Source organism: Ceratina calcarata, unplaced genomic scaffold, assembly GCF_001652005.2.
Source record: "Ceratina calcarata isolate Rehan_Ccalc_2016 unplaced genomic scaffold, ASM165200v1 scaffold329.2, whole genome shotgun sequence".
In the NCBI taxonomy this organism is placed as follows: domain Eukaryota; kingdom Metazoa; phylum Arthropoda; class Insecta; order Hymenoptera; family Apidae; genus Ceratina; species Ceratina calcarata.
In genome coordinates, this window is record NW_017155624.1 from 1459983 (window position 1) to 1482544 (window position 22562).

At 37.9% G+C, this 22562-nt stretch overlaps 1 protein-coding gene across 2 annotated transcripts in view; it reads left to right on the forward strand.

The window, feature by feature from the left end:
• Positions 1–22562, forward strand: part of dsx (transcription factor doublesex) — a 57762-nt gene that overhangs the window by 11267 nt on the left and 23933 nt on the right. For both annotated transcript variants that reach the window (XM_018024375.2, XM_018024374.2), the window contains 2 exons: positions 9775–9918; positions 10114–11081. In XM_018024375.2, the coding sequence (XP_017879864.1) occupies positions 9775–9918; positions 10114–10193 (224 nt within the window). In that variant the 3' untranslated portion in view covers positions 10194–11081. The remainder of the gene's footprint in view (positions 1–9774; positions 9919–10113; positions 11082–22562) is intronic.

The window sequence follows — 22562 nt, forward strand, 5'->3', positions numbered from 1 at the left end:
CAATAATATTCATTAAAGAATGCACGTGAAACAAACGATTATTTTTCATTGAGCACAATATATACTAGTCTTATTTACTTAAATTCGTACTTTATATTAGAAAGATATAATTGCAATTTGTCTAATCATAAATTTTATTTAACGGTCCAAGAATAATATAAGAATTTCGCAACTTCTGTCCCGCAAAAAAAGTGTGCGTAAAGCACACACTAATGTTTTATAGCTTTATCGAACAGTGTTAACAGGCGGTATGTTTAAGATAAGTTCAGGGTTGTGGATAATGTTCGCTGTCTATATTCAATATACCTCCCCGAAGGAACGAATAGATGCATTTCTATAATGCAATCAGTTTGCATTTCACCTTTCTATGCAATGAATCGATATTAGCTTTTATGTACAAATACTTAAACGTACCTACGAATAAATTAATTGCCATTTACTCAGATAGATATAAACTTGGCTAACTTGTAAGATGTATTTTATCAATCACGATAACATTGCAATATCTTTACTTTAAGAGATGATTAGAAGTTCGATTGGTGAAGCTGAAATTTTAAATAATTCGCGGATTTTTTTTTTGTAATATAGGTGGACTTTCGAGTTACCGTTGGTAACGGTTTCCTTTTAAACGAAAGTGTATAACTTCGTTTGTTGTTGTTCAATTTGATTGTTACTAAAACGGGATTACGTGAAAGCGTTACGGTTCCAATTATTGCGGGAAAGGATCGATTACCCGTGAAATCTCGATAATATGCCGTACAGCACGTTCTCACTATGTTGTTTTGTTATTTCGTGCTTGCCTCGATCAATATTGATCGACAGTAATCGGATCCAGCTTGCGCTACCACTACATTTGTTGGCACCCATCTGAAAGTAGCGTTAATAACAATAACCGATAAAGTTTTATGTTTTTTCCTTAATTTCGCCCGACAGAACATGCCTCATAACCAGTTTTATACTTGGTATAGCAGGCGTGTGAGAAAGAAAAATAATTGATTTGAGCACGGAAAATAGTTGCAGTACAGGCTATCTACAATCTACAAAGTAGTTCATGTATGTATATTGAGAGAAATTACACTTCAGTCGGACTATGTTAATTAAATATGTATGATCGCTAAAGTTGATGCAATTTGATTGACCTTTAGAGTAGAGTGTTGTGCTTACACTTGCACAGAATAGCACTGTCTTTCTAAGGGAAAAAATGAGACGTGTGCAGCTGACTAATAAGAGTTGATACAAATGCATAATGAGCTAACACTTTTTATAACAAAGACGGTGTATAGTGTTTCATCAAATTTTCCTGCAGTGTATAATACTTTTTACAAATACTGCAATTTTATTGTACTTTAATTTATTTTTATCATTTTATCACAAAACTACTCTTTTCGAGTTTATTTAGCATTTCATTTAGAAATTCTATTTTATAAATCAGAATTGATGTTTGAATTATAAAATGTACATGTATTGTGTTGTGAAAGCCTGGACACTTGCAGTATATTTGAATTTAATTCTAGATCATTTCATACAGTGTTTTGCGTGTTAACATTTATATTTTCAGTTTGAAACTCGGTCAGGTAAAACACGTATTATTCTACCAATCATTATTGGTAGTGCTTATTATTATCACGCTACGCGCTTACCTTTCACAGCAGTTAAAGCTAGAACATATGAAACGAGAGAAAAGACAATTTCACAAACGTAAAAATTAGAAAGTGACTCTATAAACATAACAGCTGTAATTGGAAAAGTAATTGCAAATTAATGTTCGGTGTACAGTAGTTCAGTACTGCATTGAAATTTGTGGGATAAATCCCAATACAGTTTCTCCAGCTGATAGTTAAAAAGATCATAAAGATTATTTAAGTATAATAAATATAATAATATAGTATATAGTAAATAAGGGTATACAACATCAGTTTTATATCAATAAAAATTGGATGGAATCGTAAAAATCTTTGAACAAAATAATTATTGCACGTGCAATTAATTGTGATAATAGATTACTCTAAGACAGCTATTCTTTAATTGATCGTTTCACATGAATCGTAAGCCACGAAGTGAAATCAGATTAAGGATGTATTGGCTATACAGTCAATCCCAACAGTTTATGCACTTTAGAAACGCATTTTTTAAAAAGAAATCAGACGTCGGACAAACATTGCAAATAATAAACAACAAAAAAAAAATTTTCGATTTTTCCCAGATTTTTCCAAGGGGTACCCCTTCAAATTTAGCGAAATTTTCGTTTTTTGCCACTAACTTCTAAACCGTTGGATCTACGGGAAAATTGCATAGGATCTTTCTTGTAGAGGACGACGAGATCTACAATTTCTGTATAAAAATTCCTTGCTAGCATNTCTGATTTCTTTTTAATTATAGGAAATGCGTTTTTATAAGGTACATAAACTTTTGGGATTGATTGTATAGCCAATACATCCTTAAATACATAAATGGACGTGTACCTCAGAGATTTTATAATTCTAGCAAAGAATGTATTCATGGAATAAATTTATCATTTAACCCGACATTGACGCAAGTCTTGAACTACCTGAAGTGCTCTATAATTAGTATAGCGGAATACGAAATTCTGTCTACTCCGGTTAAGTCTTATTTATAAAATAATCCGTCTATTAGTTTGCCACTTTCCAAACTGCAGCCATTGTTCGGAAATAGTTCGATCATTGAACGTACTGTGTCTTTACAATATCACGATTCAAAGCGTTTATCGTTGGACTGTCTTTCCCGTCGTGGCACGTCGTCGTCGTCGTCTTTGGCATTGCGTGCCTGGTCAGTGGAATTGATCGATTTCACTGACCGTACTTGGAAATCATCAATGCCCAAGTATTCTCGGACTCACGCGTTCGAAAACTTAACTTGATGTAACAATGCGCGTGCCGCAGATTATAAATCTGCCGTTTTTCTTAACACCTGTTAATTTTCTATCCTACCACACGCTCTTTATATCGACACAGATTCTGATTATTATACAATTCTACTTCTATGTTACATATCACAATAACATTACAATGATTTATATTACATCTAAAAGTGTGCAATCCTTGTTTAATTAATCAGTAATAGAATTAATGATAGTGTTGAATCGTGCCTAAAGGTAAGCCATGGATCGCGCACGGTTTGGTCAGCCTGTCTCAAGGGAGGGTTTTACAGTAAAGTTGGTCGCAGTCTAGTAACACAGACCGGGACTTTTTTACGAGGCAACAGAGTTAAATGATCTGTCACTTTCACCCCCGTCGTATCTCCTTTAGGCGAGCTACTACCATTACGAGAATGTCATAAAATATTATAGCGCTTGCCGATGACTGCTCTTAAAGCAAGTCGTCGTCTTTCCACACTGCTACTTTTTATTCGCTTAGAATCATACTTACAATTCTTTATCAGTTTTTCATTATGCTTAGAGTCATCCTTAAATTATAATTAAACTGTATCTTTTTGCATACATAAAAATTATTTACATTTGTTTGTGATCTACTTTTAGATTAAATCCGAAGTAATCCCTGATTACAAGGCAAGAGAAACGGGTGTAAATTGATTAATTAATTCCACTTGTTGCAAGAGTTCTCTGAAAGAATACATGAACTGACACACGTAGGTATATGCAGTGCAGGGAATTCCCGAAATCAAAGCCGGTTGGGTGAAGGGGTTTGCTCGTTCGCCTCCCAATTGTGCAATTGGAGTAGATACACGTAAGCACCGGTCGCGACGTCCTGTCGCCTCGTTGAAAAGAGGAGAAATTCGCGACGAACACAGACTAGGGTCGCTTCATTTTCATTCCCGCCGTAGCAGCCGACACTTCGTGTCCAAAGAGTCCTAAAATCTTTACGGCCTTCTACTTCTACTACACGCCCAGAGGGCAACGATCTTCACGGCATCTGGGGCAGCCTCCTCTGGGGTTGTTTACGGCCTTTCAGTCTCTTGGTTCGCGTTGTGTTTCGCGGCTATGCAATCCTTCGTACGCATCTACGCGTGCCTTGTCTCGCGTATTCAATTTTTGAACAACGTGTCATCGTCGTTGGCTTTTTGGAAACGGTGGAATCGTTGGGTTATCGATGATAGTACGTCTCGTTCTTAAAACGAATAAAGCTTTATCATGTATTTGTTAAACATTTTTAATGAGATCGATTCTGTATTAGTCTCTTGAAATATTTAACATGATTGACTGCTGCAGCTGTTCTTGTAATGATCGATATCGCATTTCATTTTATCTACGCATACCTTAAATAGAAAGTTAGTCCAACTCTGTATCCTTTTCTTTATTGACAGTGATCTGATAACGAGAGTCAGCTCCAGACTGGCGACTGCGATAAGGTTCTGATATACATGTACCAACTATTGCAAGCTCGAATTAAAATCGTCCTGTAGGAACTACGTATCAGTTATTCTGGAATTTAATCATAGAGGTCCGATTGCTCAACTGCAAACATAGAAGGGTTAATACCATTGTTTTAACAAGACTGGCAAGATAGTGTGATACCGGGAAATCGGTGGGACGTAATACAATATTAATACAAGGTTTATATTATATTTTCTAAACACGTGATAGCATAATCAGGGAACAGTTATATCAACAAAGTAACATAGTAACAGTGGATTTAAAAATAGAAACGATTTTATATAAAAATGTTCACAAACATACGGGAAATGTATTAAGTAATTCTAAAACGACGTTAGATAATGGATCAATTATTAGATGCAGGCATGCGTTTGAAGTAGTTGTTCGAAATTAAACAGAAGTACGCAGCTACGTTGGTTCGTTTACGAACAGTAGCCGAACAGAAGCGAGCAAGGATTTTATGCGAATGCTTGACAGGATAGAATTTTACTGCTTCCGAAATGTCGTGTCTCGTAAAAGCAGCCGCGTTCACGACCGTTCCTTCGTTCAGCTCTTTCCGCTGGAACTTATTGCGATTTCACGTTGACTATTTTTATAGGCGAAGAACTGTTGCAAAGGGTTTCGGTTATATCATTTTTATTGAAATAGACGTAAAACGTCAACCGTCGGGGATCTCCTGTATCGCGCGGGATCGCGTACAGGCCTGGAACTTCTCCAACCTCGCGTTTCTCTCCTCTCGTTCATAAAACGACGCCGCGTACATTGGAATCGGAGGGCACCCAAGAAGTTTCTGATTGTCAGAAACTTTATTCCAATGTTGATCATTTCATCGTCGGAAATTCTTCTCTTACTTTAGACTCTGTCTTCCCTTTTTTGATATTATATAGCAGATTCCTCTCGGAAACACGATGAAGAAGTGTTCAGGATACGGTGGCGTCGAAACTCTAAAAAGATTTTGCCTTGTTAAGCGTAATTAAAAAGAACAACGGACCCAGGAATAATATCCGGAGTGACGATGTGTCTTTTGTCATCGAAACGACCCCTCGTCACCATGCACAGCCGAGGTTTCGATTACGTGGCGACACAACAGTATCATTGCTACAAAGCCTGCCTCCATCCCCTCGTGAAAGTAACGTGCACGTTCCGATCTACGTATGCATGTATGTCCATCCATGAACGCAGCGGTCGAAAGCCAGTCAGAGGGTTCCGCGTTCCTCTATGTAACACGAGATTCTCGCTGGGATCACCAAGTTGAAAATTCGCGAGTTTCTGTGTCCACGCCTGTGACGTACGCTGCCCCGGGTAAATCCGTAGCACCCCTCGTTTTCGATTGTCTTTGAAGCCACGATTGTCCAGCTCCACTTCAGAACTTGAACGGTCTGCTTTCTCTAATTCGCTTGTTAGAAAGAAGCATCCTCGCATCTGAATTTCGCAATAAATCTTCATTTTTTGTTTTTACATTCAAACGTCATCGCAATTGATTCTAAAATTCGTAAAAAATCTCATTTCTTTCTCTATGAGTCTGTCTGGTCTCTAACAATGTCACAGCTATAGTCTTCGCTGTGCTTATATCAAGTTAACAACCAATTTCGTACAATGAAACGCACGTTCGTAAAATGGTAATAATTACGTCCACACTGCCGTTTAAAACGATGTAAAGGCTTAAACCAATGATCGCAATTGTTTCCACGTTACATCTGCAATTGCTGTTTAAATTCAGTAAAGACAGAATAGAATTTCTTATTCTTCTGTAACAGCGCTCGGTTATCGTGAAAAGTATCGTTTTACGTTTTCCGTCAATTTTATTGGTCGAACGATTTTATTGTCGCACTCGGTAAACAAATATGCGCGCACACCTATGTTCGGCTGCACGTATACGTAGGATCATGTACGATGCGTGTGAGAAAAAAACACAAGGAAGCAACGATGCACGTAACGATATCCGGTAACAAAAACTTTGATACGAGTCTCTGCGAATTCTACGACTCAGCGGAGGTATAGGCCACCTACAATTACAGTTAGCTGATAATATTGTTTTACGTTCGACGTATAGTTCCAGAAATGTTTGTCCAAGTTTCCAAGAATAATTTATATAAAAATGATTAAAACACTCTGGAGAATATAATAATAAAAAGCGATACTTATCGTTGCTATGAATGCGTTACATTAAATAACGAAGGAAACGTGTTGCCGTTCTTTCTTTAATATTAATGACAACTGAGACGTGCAAATATTGATTCTTGTTGAAAATGTAGTAGGAGTTTGAAACAACAATTTATATTACATATAGATTTAAGCAGGAGTCGCGCTCGTGAGACATCCTTGCGAAATATTCATAATTATCGTTATCGTTTTACACGTGCCATTTTCAAGTGCACACGCTTGATAGGTACACGATATACTTTATCGCAAAGATTAACACAACTGTTATATAATGCATCTTGCACGATACGGTTCCGATAAATGAATTAGTTTCTACCATTTCAGTCTGTTAAAAGTATAATAATGAAACTTTTTAATTATTTAACACCTTCCTTAAAATATTATATTTATTAAAATTCAGTGTAAATTTTTGATTCCACCGATCTCTCGTTTTAATAAAATCAGTTCAACGTCAATGCAAAGCGACAATAATATGCAACTATTTTTCATCAAGACAATGGTTGTTGATTGTAATTCTCTTAACTTCCACGTTTGAATTATTTAATAAGAAAAAATGATCGTCTGTAACATTCATCGACGTAAAAATGAATTTGATCATTTCGCATGATTGAGCATTGATTTATTTGCATACTCTCGGTAGGAATGAGTGGATAATCGTATTATGGTCGAACGGTATGACAATCGGCAGTGACAATCGCATGGACGTGCCTGGTGAATGTCTATCACGTTCCTCGAGTTCTCGGTGTTTGTTTCGAAGAAGCCAGATCGCGATTTCATTCGTCGCGAGAATATTTATTTATTGTCTGGAAAAGAAAATCATTGGAACGGATGAAAGAACTCTTTGACGAGCGTCGTATGAGCGCTGGGTATTGTGCACGTTCTCCAAACGCTTGCATGCATTTAAATTCGAACGTCAGATCGGGAATATATACATACATACATACATACATACATACATACATATGTATGTATAGGAAATGCAATTATTCGTTGAAAATTGTTTCTGTTATTGTAGAATCGTCGGCGATTACATGTTCTAATAACGTCACACGTTCTCATATTGAATTATATACATATGTATGTGCATTTAAATCTGAACGCCTGATCGGGAGTAAATTACGTTATTCGTTAACAATTTTTTTTGTTGTTGTATAATCGAAAACAATTGTAGGTAATAATGATGTCATATGAAATTCTTTCTGTACGTCGACTGTGTTATGCGATGATACGTTTGGCGAACAATACTAACATAATGCATACTGCATAATGGCGCATAATGCGTTACGTAAGTACAGAGTAGGTGATAATTGGTAGATTAAAAAACATTTTGGCATCTACGTTAAAAGTTGTCATGTGAATAATTTTCATGTCGGATATTATTATAACGAATTTATCGGATGTATATAATTTCTATGTTATTTCTTGTGCGACGAATTGCTATAAGAATTTGGAAAGTTTGTAATATAAAGAGAGGGGGCCATTATCGGATGTATTTATAATCTTATGAAAAAGGTTTAGCGCACTTGCGTTGTAGTATAAAAATTTATCCGGTTAGCTAGCGGTTACCAGTAATAAACATTTGCCGGTATATAAATACATAGGTGCTTAGGCATAAACTATCTTCTAGAAACCGTGCGTAGAAACATCGATGCATGAACAAAATGGCTGCGGACGGTGAAAGGTTCGGCGACGCTGTACATAATAAAAGAGAGAGAGAGGAAAAAAGGTGCGAAAAGAGAGAGAGAACGGTAGCGGACAGTGGAACCAAGCGATGAGATATGTGGGAGGCGGTGGAAAGAACTTGACGGATCGGTAGAAGGGGTGAGTTCCACAGTCGAAGGGGAGAAGAAGTGACTGCAACGGGGGCCGAGAGCAGTCGTTGATAGAAGGAACATTACCAGGGGCCTGGAATCGCGGAACGGCGCGGTTCTCTCTCCTTCCTTCTCAGCCCACCTCCGGTCAGAGGGCAGCCCCACCACCGAACTCCCCCCCTCGCACTCTACCCGTGTCCCTCTTCCTGTTGAACTTCCTCTCCCACTCTCGGAACGACGGCGTCCGCATTCTCCACTCCCTGTCTCGTTTCCTAACTATCTACGCGTCGACGTCCAGGGAGAGAGAGAGAACGTCGCGTACGCGCGTGTACGGAGCACGTGGTTGGCCAGGTTCACCTGGCACACAGGAAAGGAGGGAACCAACGCCCGGCGTCCCGGTGGAGGCACAACATCTGCTCTCTCTTGCGTCGCATTTTCTATCGGATAGAACCGGCGCGAAAGGGATGGAATCTTGGAAGAGAAAAGGAGCGTGCCCGAGGGAAAAAGCGGCAGAACCTCATGTGCCGTAGGAGGGGAAACCGGCGGCGATGGCACGAGGAACGACAGAGGATGAGAGGGAGCGTGTGAGGATGAGAGCGTCGCCAAGGGCGGGAGGACTACTTCCGCCTTTTAAAAGGCGATCTAGAAGGCCCCTCATAGGCGGGGCTGCGCAGCACGAGTGCGCTACCATTGGCTGGCTTAATATCTAATATGTCATATCAAACGGTCGTAAAATTACGGCTCTTGTCCATGTTCGCGGTCGCCGAACAACAGCGGTTCCATATTTCCCCTGCTGGCAACCAGCCGCCCCTCTTGCGAAACGCTGCGCCGTAGTTACCACCCCCGTGCGCGCAACATGCACCAACGGGAACAGCAGGCGCTGCTCATTGTTTAAAATCGATATTTATTGCGTTGCGATGGTGTTTAGGCTCGACGCGTACAGCTATACGCAGGCGCGTTCTCCCTTTTCCTCCACGGGGGTCACACAGGGTGATTTGAAGACCACGTGGAACGCAATGAATGTTAAAATTGATTTTAGATTAATTAATCCCTTGTGATAGAACAACCAGTTGATTCCAGGAAAAATTTATTCTGCATAATTATTTATGTATTTTTAACATTATTATAAATGTATTATTAACAGTTATTATGTATAACTTAAAATTGCATAACAGTTGCAAAAGACTACTTGAAAAACGGTTGAGCAATAATGCATCTGTCTGTAGATTTTACATAAAGATAACTTTAACTATTCGTGTTGCAATTTATCTGGCACGCTCTCAGATGAAATACTACATATAAATATTTTGAATAATTCAAATTTGTTATACACGTTCGCAATAGGTGTCCAGGTGAATTACTCTTGCATACAGAACGCATAGTATGTATGTCGTTATTAGTGGTACATAATAAATATTTTAATTGCACTTCGTCCTGATTATGTTGCAGGGTACAGCGTAGAGCTCCTACTTGATTACAGTACCAGGCTTCTAACACTATATCAGTTACCTTGGAATTGTCTACCGCTGATGTACATCTCCTTGAAATATGCAGGGGCTAATCTTGAAGAAGTGATGAAACGTATCGACGAAGGTAAATAAATTATTCTATTCTCATATCTTATACAAATAGCGTTCCTATCACGAATTAGAAGAAAATATTTTCTTTTATCACCATCGGTCTTATTTAAAATAATCATCCATCAAACAAATATAGTTACGCTGTTTTTTCATACTTCAATTCAGTGAACGAAGAAAATAAAAATGTTTTTTTTTTTCTTCTTAATAGCCGTCGAACCGAAAATTTTTTCTTGGGACACCAGTTTGAATAAAATTATTCTTTTTTATATGAAACTATTACCAATTTGAAAGTTTCGCGTATAGAAACATTATCGACGCTCTTGCTTGATGAAATTGTTTTTACAATATTCCTCTAAATATTTCTGAGGTTCGCGTTAAAACAGATAATAGTTGACAAGTTCTTTCGATTAAATCTCATTTAAGAAGTGACAAAAATATTCATTACTGATGCTGACGGTTCAACGATTGGAAGATTTTTTTCACTGTCTCGAAAGTTTTTCAAATGTAACATCGAATGCAACGAAATTGGCAATGTATGACAATAGTATTCGTCGCTGCGTGATCTTGCTACAATCCTGATATTAATATCGCGCGGATTTTGTCGAATGCTCTCATTGAAATATTAATAGGCCAGAAATCAATCCATCTGTTTCAAGAAATGGTCTCTGCCAATTCATAATACATTTTCGACGCATAGTTAAATAGCCGTTACCCGAAAATATAATTTAGAGTTGGCGTTCGGAATTGTTGCAGCAAATAAATATATAGACACATACAAACTTCCAAGCAAAGACAGGATGAGTAATTGTTATTGGCCAGGTTAACATACATAGTATAATAGTGTTCCGGAATGTTCAGACGTTGCAACTTCTTGATCCGTGCCAATCTCGTTGTCGTTCGCTTTACATTTTGTGCAACTCACGGAAAAAGGCGTCCGCGTTCTTGTTGAAAAATTCGCGAAATTCGTCGTGCTCAAAGATCGCTCAGGATAAAACATAAATTCTTCATGGATTGTTTTCTCAACACTCGAAGATTTTCTCTTGATCTACACTGAAGATTTATATCAGCATCTAGAAGATGTACAATTGTACGCTCAGATTATGTTATTTTACATACACGCGAAGATTCGTACAAAATTTGAGTCAATCTCGGATTGGATTCACCTCAGTTACCAAGGTAAGATTTTATGAAGTTGCAAACTGCTTACTACCAATTTTTGCGAATCTGTCGCCGGTTCGACGAAAAGGGGAGGAATGAGAACGTATAATTAATGTGCCTGAATATTAATCATTATATGTATTCTTAAACGATGAACGTTCCTTCTTTTATATACATTGGAATACATTACTGATATTTGACCAATAATTATTAAGAAGCTCGAAGGGAAGACGTCGGCGTACTTCAATTGGTGGTACGGGTATTCATATCGGTGATAAAAATTAGTACTGCTTGAAAACCTGAAGTAATAAGGCAAGTTAAAAGTGAAACGATGATGAGAACGTAGCAAAAGTAAAAATTGGAATTGATTTAATGTTAGATTAAAAGCGAAGCAATCCGTGGCCAAGGCCGTCGAGGTCTCGGAACGTACTGGTTCTCCGGGATTATCCCTTTGGTAAACTCGCGGCCTTGGATAAGTTAAACGAAGGCCACGTGGCTTTTATGCCCCTGCACGTTTTAATCAAAGAGAATGCGCGTCTGAACGTGTACGATTTGTACAGAATTTAGCAGTCGTTCAATTTTTTGTAATAATTTTCTGTAATCCAATTTGAACTCTTCTCTCGGAGACAGTCGAGTATGTTAATCCCTCCTCGGACATGAATATTATTAATGTGTCTGCGGGATAGAGAAGCGCGACGTGTTGTAAGAAATTTTGGTGTGACTTCTCGTTTGTCGATTTCTTTCTAATAATACTAAACGCGATCTCCACGTATAATCTTAATCACGAAGCAATAATATCTGCAAGTAAAATTACGCTAAGCCGTAATATTTTGCAAAGCTCTGCGTATCTATACGATCATCTGACGTGTTAGATGCAAGGAGATCGGCGCGAGTGAACCCACGCGAACGGACAATAAACGTTTTACGGCAGACTGTCGGGAAATTCGCCCGTGAGTCTGATTTCGCGCGATACCCGCTAACGAAACGGCTACTAGCCATTGGCAAATGCACGGTAACACGCGGTAAAACCGTGTGACCAGGGATTATTTCATTCTAAACTTGAAGCGAAACGTTCTTTGAATAGTTGTTATAATTCCTGATCCGCAATCAAAATTACTAATTGAAGCAATAAACGCGAGGGAAAATGTACCCCTATTTTTGCAAAGCTTACCACCACGTGAAAGAAATGGTTATCGTTCCCTTCATATTCAAGTTCCTTTTTTATCAGTAGTTTTCACATCTCTTGCAGTTTATTTAATTTTTATTCATTAGACGATCAACTTAGTTTTAACAATACATTACCAATACACACGGAATAGAAATATTTAAATTTTGCTATTAGTTTCACTATGCATATAATATAGATAATTACGCACGAAGTACACGTTTTTACTGTATACGCGGGGGCGTTAGAGCAGCTCATTAGAAGATTGTCTCTAAGATAAAACGACGTACAGGACTATTAACGTGAAAGATAATAGCAGAACAGGTTCACCTTTCCCCCGTCTATGGCGGCCAGCAAAATAATTTATGAAGGGCGGTCAAGCAGGCGTGAAAAAGGTGGAAACGTAAGTTGTTAAGTAGCCTGCCTACTTGGCTACTGTTCGCGCTAACCGATCATTATAAACCGTTTCAGTACCGCGTACGTACGCAGTGCGTCATAATGTTTCCAGGTGCCCGGGAGTGTGTACCCTCGTGACCACCGCTCCGGCGATTCTATTGGCCCGAACTTCAGAATTAATCAACATACCATTTCTCTTTAATACTATCTTCTACAACTTCTATCTAGTTTTGCAAATGTGAACTTGATTAAATCAACACTTGAGGAAACATTTATATCAATTTAGTTCGTACTTACAAATTTTAATATAGAATAGTAACACAAAAATAGAAATGAATTTATGAGGGAAAACAAAATTGGTATCACAATGAACGGTGGATAAGAATTCGCATTGGTGAAATGAATGGAACGACGCCTATGGTAGCCGCGGGACTACATATATTGTCGGTGAAGGTCTATGTCTATTAGTTTGGATTGCGGTCCGGGAAGAATCGGGTGGATAGCAATTACGGTGAAGAAGTCGTGTTTAACGCGTGCCGACAACGTTTTGGGATAAATGCGCTCGCGGAGAGCCAAGCTTGTTCGCCCAGTTGGATACTTTTTAAACCGATGTAGAAAGTCGCATTCCGGCTGGTTCTCTCGCTCTCTCTTTCTCTCTGACGAGCAGATACGCAACAGGATTTATGGCCAAGGTTTGTCTTGGATACTTCGATACACTGTTGCTGATGCACACGCTCCTGCCTCTCGTCGTAACATTTTACATTTTAACTGCGTGAAACTCCGTTCACATTCTCGTTCGATATACATATAAAGAGAAGACAAATTGTGATACGTTAACATTATATTTTTAGTCTCACTGCGTAGTGTTATTATCTATTGATTTAAACATATATTCAGCAATATTACATACAAGAACTCTTTCGTTCTTGTATTATTACGTACGTACGGAACCCCCTTTTGCATCGGTCACGCATTATTTAGGACAGATATGGATAGCAGTATACTATTATTGTAGTCTCTTAGTTGTTTATGACGAACGACTGCTGTTTAACTATACAGTAATTTTTCTCAGTAAATCTTTTAGTTACGTTCACCAAATGATATGAATTTTTTTGAATACTTAAAATTGTTTAAATTAGATATAAATTTCATAAAGCGCGAGACTTGTGTGCGTCAAAATTCGACAAATGACGAACATCTGTGTTTAGTGTTTCGGTGAAAGATTGATGATAGTCAGCAGGAAGAAAAATGTTTCTCAGTAGCAAAAACGACAGCAGCCATGCCTCGAGGAAATGATGAGCGTGTAAAGCGGGTTTACAGAAGTTACACCTTAATTACCACGACTAATGGTTTCGTAAAGGCAGAGAAAAGGGCCGTACAAGAATGCTGGCACTCTACATGGGGGCAAACGTTCCTTTGGATTTGTTATTATCATTTCACTTCGTCGAATTCAATTTTCAAATTGAATATATTTTTAGTTAGCTCTTGCGAGTCAAAATTAAGCATGTAGACATGTAATTTGTATCTATATATCTAAAAATGGAAAATTTCTGTTTTCTTAAACATCTCAACTCTATCGATGTTATGAAAAACTGAAGGTTATATTATTGCTTAACGCATGCCAGCGTATCAACGCCTGAGTGCCTGCGACTTTACATAATTGATTTAATTACACCTTTCATGTAGATTAATGGTTTACTGTTTTTCTTGACTTATCATCAATTATATTATAATTTGATAAATATTCAGATCAGAAATTACGAACGTTAGTTGGTAAATCACAAGTACAAGTGGAACGTGGTATATTACAATAGTACTAACTAAGTAGGTAGGCACAAGATGTACGTTCATGATACAAGCGTTTCAGTATTGGTGTACAAATCTGTTATGCAGATATACATATGTATAGCTAATACAAGTTAAGAAAGACTAATAGTGATTCGCTCTATAAAGACCTCGCGATCATGACTGATGAGGTTCCTTAAGTGCAAACAACCACGTGAACGACGTTGTTTGACGCCGCGATTTGGGATCATCGATCTTCCACAGAAGATAAATGATGATGGGACGTACACGTAATCGGTCCGAATCATTCTGCCACTTATACATTTCACTGTTGCTGACATTTTAATAATTACGTATAGATATAGACGTATAGTTAAAATGATAAATAGCTCGATCATTGAATTTACAAAAGACAATATTAATCAACACAAGAGGCATTTCTTTATTGTTTTTAATAAAGAAATGCCTCTTTAATAAAATAGCCCGGCCGAAGTCTGAATAAAGATTTTCTACTGGATAAACAAAATTTCAATTTGATAGTATCTTTGAGAATATGCAGAAGAGGTATAACGCAACTAATTAATCGCGAAATGCGTTTATACTTTAACCGGACGTGTCGTACAAATATCTCATTAAAGAATAATAAAATTATGAAAATGAAGAGATATTTTACTGGTAGAGAGGGAACCGATTCAGGGTTTTTTTTATTAAAGCCGGATTTGAGCTGGCGTATCAGCTTTTATCTCGATGCCATCTCGATAATCTGCATTCACGCATATCGTGGCAATAACCGTGAACTTGTTACTCAAGACCATGTCTAGATTCCAGCACGATTGGTAAGCGTTTCGATTATTACAACTGCTTTTAGAATGGTCAGCCTCAGATTTCAGAAGTTTATGCATACGAAATGCACTGACTCTGAAATGAGAACAGTCTTACAGAAGAAACGTACGTCTTCCGCGAGAGGACAGTAACTTGAGGTAAAAGTAGCTGCATGTGATCATGCAAGACGTTCTCTGACAATTTCGTGAATAAGGAATGCAGGGTGGCGCGTGTAAAATTTTCTGGGTTGAAATTAAGGGAAACAAAAAAGATACACGTTGTTTTATTCATGAGATGAAATTAGAATACACAAAACTGTAAATTAATGTAATCACCGGTTACTGTTCACGGTCGAGGGCATTTTAATACATGAAGAGCAAGGATTTCACCTGTCCGGGGATACCAATTACACTGTTAACTCGATAGCAATGATGCTCAATTTTCGAGAACACCATTTCCTTCGTGTTATCGTTAAAATTTTCAATTCAAACATCGAGTTTCGTACTTATCATTTACGTATGATAATTAAGTATCACTGCCTAGGTCGTAAAAGGATATTGTCTCGAAGTTCACGAAACGTCCTCACGTCACGTTGGGTATAGCTTGTCGCAAGGTTTGATTCGTTTCTTTTAAATCGTACGTTTGCGACGTTTGCATGCGAGCAGCACGGCCGAAGTCTGAAATTCCTTATTAATGCAATGGAACGGTTCGCAAACCTGTTCATCATGCGACAGGTGCCCCTTTATGATTTATCGAGATGCCTATCCTTCGTCTTCATTTTTCTCCCAGCGGATATTAACTGCGTTAAACTGTACGATCGAATCGGTCCATATTTTATATCCGGCCCTATTATCCGACCATAATTAATGGAGTCAGGCCATTCTCCAAAACGTATTTATTGTAATAATCGATAGTTAACTAGGAACGACGTGAGAAATCTTGTTCGAAGAAACGTATTTCTTTCAGGCGTGAATTTAGTTTCGTTGGAAAAGGAAGAAGGTGAGGGTACAGTTTTATTTAAAAATGATTGCGAAACGAGTTCGGTCCCGATCGGTTGACTGGAGGTACGGTACCTTTCTTTTACGAGATTTTGTATGACAAGAAGAACGACAGAGCGAGCCAGTCGGCCAGCTAAAAAACCGAGGCACCGTTCGAGCCTCGCATGACCAGTTGAAAGCGATAATTTCGAGCAGGTCGACCGAAACCTGCTCCGATTTATTTTTACGAGGCAGATCATTACAAATTTGCCGGTAACTGTTCCACCAACGAGAGACGCGAGAATTTACATTTTTACTTAATATTTGTGTCATAACTGATGTTTAATAGTCTCATCGAATATTTCAAATTATCGTTGTACGACGTAATTGTAGGAAAGCTTCTTACGTATAATTTGCACCAGACTCGTAATATGTGAAATCATTAATTTATTCGTTCGATTGACGTAGAAGTTCGCGTAGCATGTTACAGCTTAGCAGAAACTTTTATTTTTCTATTCTGCAGGAGACGCAGCGCTGTTCTTAACAATGCTTATGAATCTTATGAACTGGAAATAATTATATGCTCAATTAACATTAGATGAATACGATCAGAATTTATACATGTACAAAAGCAGATTATATTTCAGTGCACTGAGTACGAGCCTAGCTACAAAGTTTTGCAAATATGCAGGCTTCACGTTGAAATTTGATATGCACATTCGAGATGATGGTTGCAATATTCATTAGTGTACATGCGTTCGTTATCGAAAATCAGGAAATATAAAGAATATGCATGATCTCACTGCTTCCTGTTTTCTAAATGCAATTTAATAATTTTATCCAGTTAAAATAATTAATTCCTTGGCAATGAACAGCGTTTTTTTTTTATTTGTTTTTAAACTCTTGTTGTTTCTTGTTTTTTGGGACGTGGCTCAAAGGTTGAGCTCGGAACTGCAACGCGCGTGTGGATTCCTTGCAACGATTGCTACGAGATAACGCGAAGCCGAGTAGTAGTGCGTCTTCGGTCATTGAAAAGTGAATTGCGTCACTCATGCGAAAGTGTTGACGATGAAGTACACGTGTCTCTCTGTGTACACGTGTATAATTTCAATTCCACTTATCTTCTCATTGATAAAATGATTTGTAAAGTTACTTCAAAGTATGCATTTCACAGCAAGTCTTCGCGTGTATATTATATCTATGTATAAACTGCGTGATATCTTTTTATTTACCTAGAAAGATTGCATTAGTGAAAACATGAAGGTTGTGTTATGTCTGTGGAAATGGATGAAATAAGAAATTACAGTTAACAGGAAACATGTAATCCAGAGTGTGAAATGTATTTTATTTTCCTCTTGCCGTACATTTGACCATTTTTAGAATTGACCATCGTTAGACATGGATAGATCATATCGTTATAATGACGCTCGTTAGACAAGGATACAGAGAGGCCCTATCTGTTGTTCTCTTTTTTCTCTTTTGTAGCTTCCAGGTACACATTCTTATATGGCCGTGGTTTTATTTCATGAACCCGCGAATCAGCGCTGCGTGACTCTAATATCTTGACGAAAGAAATATTAACGAACCATCCAGTTCCTGTTACGTTTTTATAATACATGGAAATTGTAGAATTCTCGTAGATACGATTTGATCCTTTCTAATCTGATTTTCTCCTATCCAAAATTGTCTGGCTCGTAATCAGGAGCGTGTTAGTAATACGTTGAAATGCAGCTCGAAATTCGAGACTCACAGATACATTTATATAACACGTCATCTGTGTTTCGTATATACTCAACTTAAATAATTAGCACCGATGTTAATAATAAGATTTGTTACCGCCTTGCGTAACTGCCGCAGCATTTGTTACACGTGGCGCGGTTGTTCGCATAGCGATTAACTGAGTGGCTAGCTATATGTATGTATAGAGATATAGCGTAGTTAGTTGTAAGTTTTGTCTGCAACACGACGAACGATAAAATGAAATACGACTGGGTGACAATCAAGTCGAGCAATTACCTGTGAAAGTCAGCGCGGCGATAATAGACACGTACTTACTTCGTGAACTCTGCATTTCCTTCTTTTTTTTTTTTACTTACCGTTCCGATCATTTTTTCAATCAATATTTTTTTATTCCATTTTCGGTAAAACATTTTCAGTTCATGTTTCGTTAATGAAATGATATGTAACGAAATGCAATATTTCATCTTTAATGGTTCTTTAAATGTAAGAAGCGTGGTAAGAAAGCAAATAGTATTATCAAACTAGTCATACTATCTATAAATCAAATTCTACTTGCACTCTAATTACAGAGGAAAAATAATTTAATATGTGCACCTTGTAACGTTTTCATTCCGAAATGAAAATTCTGTAAATACAGGATGTCCCGGGAAAAGTGTTGGAGCCGAAGAGAAGTGATTCTGTAGATATTTCTGAACAACAATTTCCTTTGGCAAAACGTAAAGTGAAGCATGCTTTTTAAATTACTAACGAAAAACATTGACCAATAACAGCACGTGTAGGGCCCGCGCTAAACCACGATTGAGCGTTACGATTCGACCCAACCTATCCGTAGCTGAACACGAGTACTATGCGTGTTCTCATTGGTCAGTATTTTTTGTTAATAATTCAAAAATCGTGGCTCACTGTGCATTTTAGCAAAGGAAATTGTTGTTCAGAAACATGTCCAGATTCACTCCTTTTCAGCTCTAACACTTTTTCCAGGACACACTGTATATCCGTGAGTCCACGTGCGTGTAACTTTCCAACACGATTGTACCGGGACTGGCTTAATAAGCAATGCGCATTTCAACCGATCCTCGACGCGGCACCAGCGAGAAATCGAATCGAATATTCATCTGATAATTAGAATCGTATTGAATTACGAACGGACGGCTAATTCTAATCATGAGTAAGGATCAAAAACGGGAATACGATGCACCTACGAGGCGACGCTGTTGTACATAGTCGTCAGCGGTGTGCGACGGCGTGTACAGCCCTGGCCTTTGCTTGGGCAGTCGTCGGCGTAACTATCCATTTCATCCTTCAGCGATTACGTACTTACGTATTTTATAGGGACGTATACACGCGCGTGTGTGGGCTCGCGCGCGCAGCTGCCCCGCAGACAGTCGTTTGCAACAGTGTGCAAAGTTACAAGTACGTACCATTCATTGGCGACCGTTGCAGAAGCATGAGCCACCGGAAAAATCCGGATAGGAGTATAGTAATACAGTCCGACCTAAAACCTCATCACCCCGTCTAATTCCGTCAGTGACGCGCGGCTAGACGAAATAGCGAACACTGTGGTTAGGAAAGTTAAACGGGGGATTTTTGGTCACGGAATGTGTACGCTTCTAGGTCAAAACTCGTTCGGTTGCGAATTTAGGCGTCGAACAGAGTTACGTACATTCCCAATTAAATTTAAGCACTAGCTGCAGTTCTATTTAGCATGATTATTATTTGTCAGATATTACAATTCATTAGAATTTTTTATAATCATTGACTATTACGTCGATAGATAATTAATTTTTTATTTGACAATTAATTTACATATTTTTTAATAATAAAGTATAATCATTAAATGCAGTACGTTCATTTTGCACAAGAAGTGGCATTAATTATTCGAAGCAGAAAACTTTGAATGCGGTAAATAATAAACAGGAATTAATTCGTTTACCATTAACAGTCCAGCAGCCAGCCCGTAATTTATGTCTAATTGAAAGGAATAATCGGGTTCGTACATGTTTGTGGATAAGGCGAACGTTGTCTCTGAATTCCTTCGTCAGCGGGTAAATCTGAAAGCGTCAAAGACTTAGGTGACAAATTAAATTCGTCCCGACACTATAACTTTCTGCGCGAGATACCGAGAATGCTGAACGCTGCCGAGAGCCAAGACCTGAGGGAGATACCCCATCTTCGAAATAGACGGAAATGAAACATGGTTTGCGCAAATAGATACAGTGATGTACAGTTGGAAACGAGCACGACAGGGACATTGGAGGAGCTAAGTAAGGGAACATCGGCCATCTAATTATAAAGATATTAACAATCTTCGAAATTACCATCAAAAATACATCGAAAGATATTTATTTCATTTCAATAACGAGTTTTTATAATTATGTTGACCACGTAGCTGATAACGAATTATTACTTGTACGTTTCGATGTTAAATCTTCATGCAAAAACATGAAACACGTGTGTCTGAAACTCGTTCATGACTCATTTGTTTAAATGATGTATAGACAAATGTATGTAGATAGATTTGCGGACAAAAAGCAGACACGATAAAATTATGCAAAGAAAATAAGGAAAAGACGAAAAACCTGGCATAGGGAGAGATGGTCGAAATGCATCGGCGTTACAGTTTGCTTCATTATCGCGGAAAATGTATTAAGTTAACGGACTGAAATACTGCGCGCAAGCATGACTTACACATACAAAGTTGGTCAACTTAATTTTTTCTCTAGATTAACTCCAGAAAAAATGAAAGGAGGAGGGAATTGCACGAACAGGCTGGTGAGATAGAATAAAATATGTTGCAACGATAAAGTGGCGCTCATGAGATCTCGGAACGATCGAGACCGGTGAATCAACGAACGCTAAGTGAATCGCGACGGACGAACGTACGTCGGGACGTCTCGGGATTTTCACTTATGCAACATGACTTGCGAGTCGCGACACGCGAGTGCTGCACTTTGATCCTCGCTAACAACCGCCGGGAAGCCGCGCGTGGTTTCTATTTTAGAACGTTGTATGCACCGAGCTCCTACGTACGTACATAGTTGCACACCAACCCGGCTATCTAACAGACGATTATTTTCACGGTCACGTAACCAACTTAATAAGCGTGCTCATCCGCGCGATCGAGGGAGAGGAGAAAAGGGAGAGTGAGGTAGAAACACGTCGAATCACTGTTCGCTGCTATAATCTCGCGTCCGTCAAGCCAGAATTAGAAGTGGAACAGGTTTTATTCGTTACCATGTTGCGCGCTTATCTTCCTCTCGCGATTTTCACGACCGACGAGCTCCGTTAGTAAGTAAATCATTTGAATTTGCAGCTACTTTATTTCGCGCTGTTTAATCCCAATTATCTACAATACTAGTTTATACATATACTCCAATTTAAGATTGTTTCAAATATTCTTACTCATAAGAGAACGTAGTTGATATTAAATTGATTCTGACATGAAATAATTTTCAATTATATTTATAGTACATACATTCGTTAATTGCGTAATTTGAAATGTTTCTTCAGTTTTACAGTAGTTGAACATAAATTGAGTGGAACTCGTTTATATTTAGATAAGGCTTGCTTCGTGGTAGTAACGATTAAGTAACGTGCTTTGTGTATATACCTTCTATTTAAATATCTATGTACACATATGAAGCTATCATTTAAAATTGTAATCTAGTAATGTTTATTGTAATTCTCCCTGCATGTTTAAAACGTAAATAAAAATTAATTCGTTTAATGAATTGTACACAGCTATTGAAATATTAGTTCACAGTAATTAAGCAACTTTGGTGTCCATTTTCCTTTTCTGTCTTTTAAAAATGCATGATAAAAATGCAAATTTCGAGAGTTCTCACTTATGTGAGTCAGCAGGTTAATTAAAATTCTCATGTTGAAGTAATAGATGTCTAACAATACAGTAGATAGTACAGTTGAATAAACTTGTAAACTCTCCCAAGATAAATGCATTAAGATGATGCAATAAAACAACCAGTTTCCTGCCTATTTTGTATCATACACTTTTATCCGTTGTTTCCTTAAATGTAGTTCAATTTTTATGTATACTGTATAATTACAACAGTTTTACACATGCTACAAGCGTAATTTAAACTTAAGGGAATGCAGTACTTATAGAGGTGCGCGAAGCGCGTGAGACAGTCTGCTTCCAATTTCAAGCTACAATTTATCTTGTTACTGCAATATTGTAGAGTGCCCATTCATTTATACAGAAAGGGTATAAACAGACCGGCTAAAAAACGATTACGCGCCAGGAACGTTTAATCGAGGTACGTTGGCAAAGACGTATTCTAAATGTCGCCAAGTAATTGGAATAGTTTGCGAAAGGAATTACAAATTGAAACAGCGTCGCGCGTTACTTCTTGAGCAACGCAACTCTGCCAACGTTAGGTTACATCATCCTCACAATTTTAGGTTGAACTTTCAATATTTATATCGAATATGATGCCATAAAATGTCATAAATCGATCAGCAAATAATTGTTGAAAATCTTATCATCTAACGTGATAAAATAAGCATGCTAAATTTTACTGTGACTGAAGTTTAATTAATAATTTTATTGTCATTTCTATCCGGGAAAGATAAAATTATATTAATGAAAGTGTGCAT